General features: G+C 33.4%; 2 protein-coding genes across 3 annotated transcripts in view; both read left to right on the forward strand.

The window, feature by feature from the left end:
- The window catches only part of LOC112466815 (isovaleryl-CoA dehydrogenase, mitochondrial), a 12424-nt gene extending 1038 nt beyond the window's left edge, over positions 1 to 11386 (forward strand). Inside the window, exons 2-9 of one of the 2 annotated variants that reach the window (XR_003042190.1) lie at positions 6091 to 6180; positions 6336 to 6557; positions 7882 to 8209; positions 8427 to 8520; positions 8829 to 8919; positions 9006 to 9174; positions 9320 to 9510; positions 11292 to 11386. Coding sequence is in view for 1 of the 2 variants with exons in the window: in XM_025035138.1 (XP_024890906.1) it covers positions 6091 to 6180; positions 6336 to 6557; positions 7882 to 8209; positions 8427 to 8520; positions 8829 to 8919; positions 9006 to 9174; positions 9320 to 9453 (1128 nt within the window). In the remaining variant the exon portion in view is untranslated. Of the gene's footprint in view, positions 1 to 6090; positions 6181 to 6335; positions 6558 to 7881; positions 8210 to 8426; positions 8521 to 8828; positions 8920 to 9005; positions 9175 to 9319; positions 9989 to 11291 lie in introns of those variants that run through there. The other variant, XM_025035138.1, reaches the window with a different exon arrangement.
- LOC112466814 lies at positions 1967 to 4089 on the forward strand. Its single transcript, XM_025035137.1, has one exon. It carries the CDS (start codon positions 2236 to 2238, stop codon positions 3625 to 3627), a length of 1392 nt encoding a protein of 463 aa, XP_024890905.1. The 5' UTR covers positions 1967 to 2235; the 3' UTR covers positions 3628 to 4089.
- Positions 11387 to 11655: the final 269 nt, after the last annotated feature.

Consider the following 11655-nt stretch of genomic DNA (forward strand, 5'->3'; position numbering starts at 1 on the left):
AATGATAAGGAAGCAATAATATGCAATAATGTGCAAGTTTCTAATTTTTACACTTTTTTTACTTCCGTAGTTTACTATACGCAATCGATTTTATAGTGATAAATATGAGAGAAGTGAAAGAGTTCTTTAATGGCAATATTATACTACTTCTAAATAACATATTTTTTATACCTTTAATAAAATATGACAAAGATATTGAATTTTTAAAAACGTATTTTTACGTGAAATTGTTACATTATCAATTTGTATAATGTTTACAGTAAAAAGAAAAGAACTTTACCGTCAATTTAATACAGTATCATTTTCTGTGCTCCTGTTCATATTCAACGCCTCTTCAGAACCACTATTATATTTTCACTTTCAGATGCCGATATATTTTAGAATGTTTTCTAAATAATTAACAGCCAGTTTTCTGCTTTTCTGCATCACTGAAATTTAAATTAAAAAAGATATGTGTATGTTTTAGGATTAAAGTACAAAAAAGAAAATAGAAACTCAACGTTTCTAGCATCGTTTTGATTATTTGTTACAAATTTAACAATAATTATTGGTATTATTTTGGGAGTTCTATATTTTTGCAGACCACGCCGGAAGAGCTTTATCTATGTTCTATTCGTTAAAATCGTCTTCAGATTGTTCTTCGTTAATAAATACATTTACTTTTTTTCCACCATAAACTTTCAACCTATTCTTACAACTGGACCTATAATTTTTTTCATCATTGTTCCTTTCTTTATCTTCATCTGCATCTGAGTGATTGAAGCAAATAGATTTCTTTTTACGTTGCCCTTTACTTACAGTTCTTAATGTTCTCTATCTTGACGACCTTATACTTCAAACTTTGGATACTGCACTTTCGATGAGTTATTTGATTTTAATAACACTTCTCGGTTCTCGCTGTAGGTTTTATATATTAGGACTATTGATCTCAACAGGAAGCAGTTGTGAATGTTGCACTCGATTTCTGTCACTGGATATGACGATTTCCGTAAAACCTTGACAATGATTGACGCTGCAAAAACTATCCGTATTATAAATACGATGATGATAATGACTAGAACTCGGATTTTTTATATGCAGATTGATGGAAAAGAGCAATTAATCATTAAGATTATATGTTATTTATAATGTGCAACATATAATTTATATCTATAATATGTGTTGCACACGGTTCGATCTCTATCACCGGATATGACAATTTTTGCAAAACCTTAACAATGGCTCTGCTGCAAAAACTATCATTATAATGATGATGACATTGATGACATTGAGTGCTGCACACTATCACAGTTTCTTTTATCACTCGATGTGACGTCGCAGAATACCCCACGAAACTCCTCCGCTTCTGAAAAGCCGCAGAGATTTTCCTCTCACCTCCCCCCCCCCGCTTACTAGAAATATCGGCTCCTCTCGCTTTCCTTCCTATGTCCACCACTTTTTCGCCGGAAGAAAAGCACTCCCTCGAACTCCGCATCCACCACTTGTAGGATTCCCCCTTTCATCCCTCTCGCCGAACACTTCTGAATTACGGAAAACATTTTATTACTCTCGTCCTTGTGCTTGAAAACTCTTTTTTTTTGTTGAACAGTGTACATATCGATACGCTTCATTTTTATTCCTTAATATATAGTTACAATTAAAAAATAGAAAAACGTGCGGAATACTATCAATTAGCTCTGTGATAATGATGATTATAACTTACTATAATTATACTGTAAAATATTATTATTTTATATATTATATTAATTTAATTGTTAATTATCATTACACTACGTGTTCCTAAACCATATAAATAGCCATATTAACAGTTAACCCTTATAGAAATTTAATACTGTAAGTGATTTTTTGGCTAGTAATTAATCACTTAAAAACACTATTAAAAGCACTGTTAATAGTGCTTTTAATAGTGCTTTTAAATGATTAATCACTAGCCAAAAAATCACTTACAGTATTAAATTTCTATAAAGGAACTAAAAAATGATAAATATTAACGCAATTGTGATTTAAACCAGTCAAAAAATAAATGGATGGTTCAATTGAGGGTTTTTGTCAGTCGTTTTACGGAGACGATTTTAAGCATTTGACGCATGCTTGTGACTTTATCGCCACAGTCTGTCATAGTATTTTGAATATGTAGTGAACAGCTGATAATAGGCACGTGCACTATCTCTTGACATTGTATTGACATTGTATTTGCGTATTGTATTGATATGGCTCGATTATTTTTGATACATTATGATATGCATTAATATCAATCTCCTACTGTTCATGTCGATTTTCTTTTTACGGGAAACTACTATATGGTTAGTACTGTTCGAGCTGTCGAGGCAACAAACTCTCTCTAGATCAACAATCCAAATTATTTTATTATTAATTTACACGCGAATCGCATATTCAAAGAAAATGTCCGACGACTCTCACGTCGAAGATTCTCAAAGATGGCTCGACCAGGTGATGGCGAGGATCATCGAGAATCTTGGATTGGACGTTGGATTTGACAAAGCTCGATACGAAATCTCCAAATCTATCAACTTTATAATGACAATCATGTATTACGTACGCCTGCAGTTTAAGAATAAAGCAAACGATCAGAACGAGGAATTGTCTATGGTGCTAAAGAGACCCATGAAGATGAAGAACTTCATCCACATAAGTCGCATCGATCTTCAATTTGACAACGAGATTCTGTTCTATCGAACGTACGTTCAACCGAACGAGAGGCATTTTTACGCAAGATGTTACTACGCCGAAAAACGGTCGCCCACCGATTTTGTGATCGCCCTGGAGAACGTTAACGAACGAGGATATCATCCTTGCTCATACCCGCATAACGCCCCTTTCGAGTACACGTTGGCGGGGATGCGCGAGTTAGGACGATTTCACGGTAAAGGGTACGTCATGAAGGAACTGCAGCGGGAAAAGTTCTTCGACGTCGTGGCGCGACTGCAAGAGTCTAGATACGTGAAAGGAACCGTGTTTGATGTTACTTTCAATGTCAAGGCGACGCGATCGCTGAAATATCTCCGCAGACAAGGCCACGATGCAGCTTTCTGCGACAGGATGGAAGCCTTCCTCACGAACGCGTTTGACGAAATGATAAAGATAATAAAGCCGCTTGAACCTCTGGCCACGATGTGCCACGGCGACTTTCTATTGAGCAACATTCTCTTTAAGGCGGATGAGGGTGGACGATATCGCGCGATGCTGATCGATTTCGCGCTTATTAGATATTCGACGCCCGTCATCGATCTCTCCACGTATCTCTGCAACTGTTGCTCAAATGAAGAGATACGAGAGAAATTTTTCGACATCATGCGGGCTTATCACGACGCGCTGATGGAGTATTTGCTGGACGCTGGCGTTCAAGACATTGAGAAATATTCATATAACGCTCTGTTGGACGAGTTTAGGAGGGGCGCTCTCTTCGGTTTTATAGTCGCATCCCATTTTTTACCGGCAATGTTAGGATATCTCAAATCAGAAACGATAGTACAAGATACAATTAGTCTAGGCTTTTTGAGAAGTGCAAAAAAGCAAAAATATGTCGGCGGAGACGAAGTATGTAAAATACTTGCTGATATATTGCTGTATCTGAGAGATCTTGGCTGCTTGAAACATATTTTATAATGTGAAATAATTCACATAAAATGCATATAAGATACAATTTATATCGATTTTAGTAACTATGAAGTATATATGTCGAAAGATTTTTAAGTGATTAGGTGATCAGGTAATATAGATTCGTAATTATAAAGCAAAGGATTTATTTTATAAATATTGTTGTCTCTCTCTCTCTCTCTCTCTCTCGTTATCATTTCTATACGAGAAATAGTAGTTACATTATAATACAAAGACCGAATTGCAGGTGTAATTAGAGGCGAAATATATTGAATCATGTTCGACTTTATAGTGTCTTGTGCGATATGTTACGGATAAAATTGTCTATCATAGTTAAAAACTTCGATATTGCAATAATATTCAATTCAAAGGAAGTAATGCAAACGCGTATAACCGACAAAAACATATAAACAATAAATGTACATCTTATTTTAATAATAATTAAAATTCACATGAAAATATCTTGAAAAATAGTCGTTTATATAAACTTCCCTTCGCCCCATTTGCCTCAACGTAAAATTTTAAAGTTTAAGCTAGACACCTGGACAGTCATTTACACATATGTGTCTAAAAAAAAGTCTTAAAGCATCTTTATGAAGTCTTTTCGACATGTGTACTGCCTACACTTTTAAATTTGTAGTGTCAAATTATACTCAATTTAAATCATTTTTAACAATTCCTATAGGTCGCCACTGCTCTTACTCAATATGTCGTTAATTTAACTAAATTAACTAATCGAGTCAAAGTAATACTGTTTTGTGTTAAAGTAATAAATCTCGACATACATGGTAGTTAAAAATAACAAAATGTTATTTAACACACAAGGTATTGGTTTAAATTTCATCTTTTTAACAGTGTAGACAGTATTTTACAAGCGACTTAAATATTTTTATGTATACGCTAACAATGGTTAATAAATATTTTACTTTTAAAATTTGCCTTTTCTACATATTGTACTTTTAATACTTATCAGTGCTCGTTTGAGAATAATTTATACTGTTGATGCAAGAATATGATATTTACAGTAGATTTTACAGCAGAATTTTACATTACTTTTATTTTACAAAAAATATCAAGCAACATGAAACCTAATACTATATATATATAAATAGTATGTCAATTATAGGGCATTAATATGTCATAGAAGATTTTATCAATAGCTTCCAAACTATTAATAAAATACTATAAATATTGACAAGTATTGGAAATGATAAAAAATGAATAAACAATTATTGAAAAACGATATTAACCCTTAGCTGGCACTATGGGGTATTAAACGCCCCTGTCTAGTTCAGCTTAGAGTTGGTCAAGGAAGAGTTGAGCCAATGGTGTTCCTTTCGCTGATTGGCTCCGCCATTTCCCGATCAGCGCTTCCGGTTTTTTAGTGGAAGTGAGACAAAGCTATAAGTGGAAGTGAGACAAAGGTATAACATACTTCACGATGGTCTTTTATTGACAAGACGTTAGTGGGAGACTGGAAGTGAGACAAAGCTACGGATATTGGCCCAACTCTACTTACAGGAACCCTAGTTCAGCTTTAATTTAAGCCCCCCCTACAATACAAAAATGGTACTAAAAAATGGAAGAGTTAAAATATAAGTTATGAATTCTTGAGTGAAAACAGTTATTTTTTCGTTTTCTTTTACGTTCTCCAATTTTTTTTATACTTAATATTAGATTTTATCAAAATAACCTATGACATTTGTTAAAACAACATTCGAAAACTATCTCGAAATTTTTTTAAATAAAAAAAATCAATAGCTTCCCCTCGCAGCAAGCATTTTAGTGGTGGGGTCTGAAACGGCTCCAGTGTGCCAGCTGTGCGATTCTGATGAAATGTGCCAGCTAAGGGTTAATAAATAAAATTAGTATATTACACTGAAAATTTATGTAGGTAATTGTGAGTTTTGCATCACATTTGGTATTTTTGATTGATCGAATCAATTGGTTACTTGAGATTAATTTTCCCAAAATGCTTTGTAAAAGTATCTACGGACTGTTTAAGATTCTTTTTATGTCTTTTTATCATGTTTATAATGGTTAACAAAAGTGTCTGAATCTTGATGAAAATAAGTTTCTGCGAATTTTTTTACCTGAAACAAATTAGTTGCAGATGTTTATTAACAATAACTTATTTTTATGCAGCGATTCCATAAAATATAATATTTTTTAACATAATAATAACAATAAATATATATGTTATGCACAAAAATACATTTAATCCCTTAGCTGCGGAAGTATACAGTACCAGTTAGAAGTATTGCGTCGCTTATGGAAAGGGAAGTCGTTACTATACATACATATATGAAGAAAGACGTACATACATAAATGTTATAAAATTTTATTTTAGTGCTATTGTATGCTTTGATAGAAATACTTTGTAAAAAAAAAAACAAAGATTACAAGAATTTGATTGACTTTGAATAATTATTAATAGCAATAATTATTAGCAATTTGTTGCTCTTTCTTCAGCTTCGTTCGCTCGTTTTCAATTTTGCACAAAAGGAGCTGGCGCCCAAGGCCGCTGAGATCGATAAGAAAAATAATTTCGACGAATTGAGGGTAAGTGTTCTATGCATCGTGAAAAACGATCTTAATGCAGAAAAGAAATTCAATAAGGAAATCGTGAACTGCAATGAATTAAATTCGATTTCGCGTCCTAATCTCGACGTTCTAATCGACAATCCTATTTAAAAAAACAAATTATACGGATACAGACGTTTTGGAGGGAATTGGGTAAACTAGGCCTTTTGGGCCCGACGGTGAAGCCAGAGTATGGTGGCACAGGGGGCACGTATCTCGATCATATAGTTATCATGGAGGAAATAAGCAGAGCATCGGCTGCTATCGGGCTCAGTTATGGTGCACATTCGAATCTCTGCGTCAATCAAATCCACCGAAACGGCACGGAAGAACAGAAGCGCAAGTACTTGCCTAAGGTAATTCGCCCCGAACCCCGAACGTTACATCTCTCAGAGAATCTTAAATTATAATTTAAATTGTAAATATAAATTTATGATGCATATCTACAGTTACATAAATTATAAATTATAAACAAGAAAAAATTGTGCAAGTTGAAACTTGCACATTGCTTCCTCATAGTTATTAAGTGTGCAAGTTGATGAAGCATTATTTTTTTCAATGTATAATTTTCAGTATTTATTTGTGTTGGCTTCCTCATAGAGGAAGCTTTGTGTGCGAAGGTTTCTACTTAAACACTTAAAAACTCTAATCAAGCAATGTGCAGGTTTCTACTCGCACACCTAACTCTTTAAAAACTTAACCTCTTTAAAAATTTCAACCAGGTATCTAAAAAATTGTAGAAGTAGATGCGTGTACAAAAAATCCGTACACACACACACACACACACACACATACATACATACTTCCGGACATTTTTTACTAATACGATTTTTCGAGATAAAACCGAAGCTATCAAATATGAACATTTTAACTCGATTTCAATTATTATATAAATTAGAAACTGTATATATAATTCTCCGAAATTTCAAATGTGTGTAACACGAGATCTAATCAATCAAATTTTAATGAATTATATATGAAATAGGGGTAGAAAAAACTCAAAAATATAATAGAGTTAAAAATAGATCGCTATCTCAAATATTGAGAAAGATGCAGCGTAAAACACATTTTTCAAAAAAATGAAAATCTGCATAAAATCTATACCGTTTTATGGATTTTAATAAAATTTGAGGAGGACATACTTTCTATGATACTCTATTTGTGTGCCAAATTTCAACCCGGTATCTAAAAAATTGTAGAAGTAGATGCGTGTACAAAAAATCCGTACACACACACACACACACACACATACATACATACTTCCGGACATTTTTTACTAATACGATTTTTCGACATTTTAGAACATTCTAAACCTATTTCCATCAAAATCTCGAAAAAAAATTTTTTCACCATCACAAAGCTTCCTCTATGAGGAAGCAATAGAAGCTTTCTGAATTCATGTCAGACACACCAGGCCTAACATTAAATCTTTGAAGTCTTGTATTAAAAAAAATATACATATATAATATTTTAGTAAATAAATATTCCGGTGAATAAATTCGAATAAATTCTAATTACAATTATAAAAGTAGATTGGGTATTTCCAATTATATGAATTAGCTTTCTCACGAAAATAAAAAGGCGCCTTTGATGTCTCCATCGATGGAATTGCACTCATGTCGCTTGTGCAATCATCGATGATATAAATAAATTATTCGTATTATACGAGACTTCCTATAGCTGTGCAGCGGCGAACACATGGGCGCGTTGGCGATGTCGGAAGCGGGTTCCGGGTCCGACGTCGTCTCCATGAAGCTGCGGGCCGAGAGGAAAGGTGACCACTACGTGTTGAACGGCAACAAGTTCTGGATCACCAATGGCCCGGACGCGGACACGTTGGTCGTCTACGCGAGAACGGATCCGAACGCGGATAAACCGCAGCACGGTATCACAGCCTTTATCGTCGAGCGCGGCACGGAAGGCTTCAGCACGGCGCAAAAGCTGGACAAGCTTGGAATGCGCGGCTCGAGTACGGGTGAACTGATTTTCGAGGACTGCAAAGTGCCAGGTAAGTCTGGCGCTTGAAGAAACGCGGAAGAGATCTTAGATCTTACTATCCAGATTAAGAGATATATTAAAAGAAATATAAGAGAGTAAGGAATTTAAGAAATTGTCAACATTTTATTAAGTCTATTAACTTTATCAGTCGATTGAAATCAATTATTATCCTATCGTTTCTTATATAAAAGTTGCTTGTCTAAAAAAATTGTAAATTTCTGTTATAGCCGCGAATGTTTTAGGAGAAGTTAACAAAGGTATTTATGTGCTCTTCAGCGGACTGGATTTGGAACGATTAGTATTATCCAGTGGACCTGTGGGGTAAGTTCTCAAGAAAACAATGATATATTGCACTTGATGTTCTATAGTTTTTCCGCGTTAAAGGAGGTTTTATCAAGATTGTCAGATGCATCTTTTACGATCAATGAAATATAAATTATATTTCTTGAAAATCCATTATATTGCGTATTATATGTATACATTTTTACATTTTGACGTGTATTACAGTGCGACAGAAACTTTAATATTAAAAATTTATTTTCGTCAGATTATCGATAAATAAATGTTTAGGTTTTATTCACAAATGAGCGTGTCTATATTTCACTGTGCGATTTGAACGTAAATTTTAGAATTTTGCAAGCTTGTTGCGACATCGCCTTTGAGTACGCTCATTCGAGAAAGCAATTCGGCCAATATCTCGCGCAATTCCAATTAATACAGGTAAAACAAGACAACAAGTCTCTGTTTGTTTGAAAAATGTTTACGATCTCCAATTGAGATGCCGTCCAATTCTAATCACGTTTCAGGGGAAGATAGCGGATATGTACACGGCTTTGAGCGCGAGCAGGAGCTACTTGTACTCTGTCGCGAGATCCTGCGACGCCGGTCACATAAATCGCAAGGATTGCGCCGCGGTGCTCCTCTTCTCCGCCGAGAACGCAATGAAAGCAGCGTCGGACGCAATACAGATACTTGGTAAATCTATTATCGACAATTAATAGTACAGTACTTGTAAATTATTTATAAAAGAACAGACGTAGAGGATATAAGGTCGAACTTATTGATGGAGAAATTTTTAAACGTTTTTAGAGATATTTATTTAAGGATAATCTCTCGACAGGTGGCAACGGGTACATCAATGATTACGCGACGGGAAGATTGCTGCGAGATGCGAAGATCTACGAGATCGGTGCGGGCAGCAATGAGATACGACGTATGGTCATCAGCCGAGCGATCACCGAAGAATATCTATAACGAGCTCTTCGTAGTATATATCATCCATTAATGCCCATAAGACAATTCTTTCAAATGGTAAAATAGACTCTGTTTATCTATCTCTCATTTCTATTAAAAATGAATTGTTTTTTTTATTAGTAATTACTTTATTATTTTTTTATATTATTTTGAGTCTTTGTTGCACTTGATAGAAGTAAGCGAGAAATTTTATACATTAAATATGTTTTATACGCGAAAGAAACACTGTTGTCTTTAGTTCCCACGAACTCCCGGATGTACCAAACTAATTTCGATGGTCCCTCCCTCCTTTTTCTCTCTCTCTTTTTGAGTTCGCCCTGCAATGCGTAATTAACCGGTGATTCATTATCGTCGACCGCCAATCCCGGGCATATCGCATATTGGCGATATGCGTTAATGATCGTATAAATTAAGGTAAAGTGAGTCACTAGAGCGATTGACTAACCTTTCGCGCTATAGGTTGCTAATTTAAGTCCTACACGCGTTCTCTTTCTCCCTCAAATATACAATGAAATTAGAATTAAACATTATGCAAGTTATTTTGATCGATATTATTACCTCTTTATTGCATCAAACATTATTTTGATAAGAAAAATAAATATAAATATAAATTACAAATATAAATTAAATTTAAATATTGATAGAATTTATTAACTATTAAACTTATCTAAAATTTATTTACATCGTGCATATAAAAAATATCAGATAATATAGTATGAAGTAATGAAGTATATATATTAAATATATTTCGATTTTTTAGAATTTGTGCTTAAAATAAAAAAATTAAATTATATTAATTACTTTAATGCATTCATAAAGAAAAAGTACGTATTTTTTGCACAAAAAAGATTGAGAAGAGAGATCGATATGAAATGAAAGATATAAAAGTATGTGATAAATTGTATAAAAACTATAGTAAGATTATTAATTTTATAAAACGCGTGTAAAAGAATAACCTGAGCAAATACAGAGCATGCATTTAGAATATCTAATGCTTCGGAAACACTGCAAAATACCTCTAATCAGTCAATATAGAGAACCAGATGCGTTACTAACGACCAACAGTTAATTGATCTCAGTGTCAGTCAATTAAATGAATCTCTTGTACAATTCGAATTTGTTTACGATAAAACTTCTTCTGATGAACCGTCGGCAACATCGGTTAGCTGCCCTCTTGAGCAAGCAACAGTTCTCCTGCTACCACCAACTAGCAACATATTCCTTTTAACAATATTGAGCTTACAACTGTTTCTACCTTGACATCTACTTCTACTTCCTCTCTTACGACATTTGAAGAAATTGTACTTGTGCCAATACTTAAGAAAGCCTAGAGCCACAAAAAGGAAACAACATGCTCAGGAGTTGACGTCACCACAAAATAGAGAAAAAGTACGGGAAAAGATATTAAAAAATAAAAATGCCACATTAAATAAAAATAAAAACAAAAGGAAAAGTTTGAAGAAAGTAAGAATCATTCAGAAGAAAAAGAAAGTGAAGAATGCCCATGATTCAGGGTCATTGGAAGAAGATAAATTCAATGATTCTGCCAGTAATATTGACGAGGATAACAATATGTACTGCGATGTATACAATGGATATTAATTATGCTAACAATGGTCTAAAATATGATTAGATAATATCTAATTGTTGCACTAAATGGATTCATGGACTGCTTATCAAAAGTTTCATGCTGCAAAAAAAGTAGCTGACACAAGGTGTATAAGATTTATAAAATTGAAATTTTTAATAAAATATAAAAGTTTATAAACTTTTAAAATTTAAAAGGTTTGATAACTAACTGTTTGATAAACTAATAATGGATTTCTATCTATTTGTAGGTATATTACCTTCGATGCTTGGATACAACAGGAGAGACTAGGATACAACATGCACTCTCTGAGATGATTTATCAGATATTATCTTCATGTAAAGTTTATCTATTCTTTTTTTAACGTGTATACTTTTTTTAGAATATTTTCTAAGAGGGTAAAGAAACGCATCTCCTTCTCTTATATAAGTTTTTAAAATTTGTAATAATTTTAATTTTAAATGTTGTGCAAACAAACATTATAATATTGTTTAATTTCAAAATTTTATTTTAAAATTTTATTTAAGAAACTGTTCGTACTGACTAATTTTCTAAACTATTTGTACTGTTTTTTGAATAAAATAACTTCTAAAGTTAAATTACTATAATACGTC

The sequence above is a fragment of the Temnothorax curvispinosus genome, unplaced genomic scaffold (genome assembly GCF_003070985.1).
Source record: "Temnothorax curvispinosus isolate PA1 unplaced genomic scaffold, ASM307098v1 QBEX01016584.1, whole genome shotgun sequence".
NCBI lineage: Eukaryota > Metazoa > Arthropoda > Insecta > Hymenoptera > Formicidae > Temnothorax > Temnothorax curvispinosus.

Excerpts from the sequence above, each read along its gene's own strand:
- LOC112466814 (XM_025035137.1), top strand. The coding sequence starts at position 2,236 with ATGATATGCATTAATATCAATCTCCTACTGTTCATGTCGATTTTCTTT.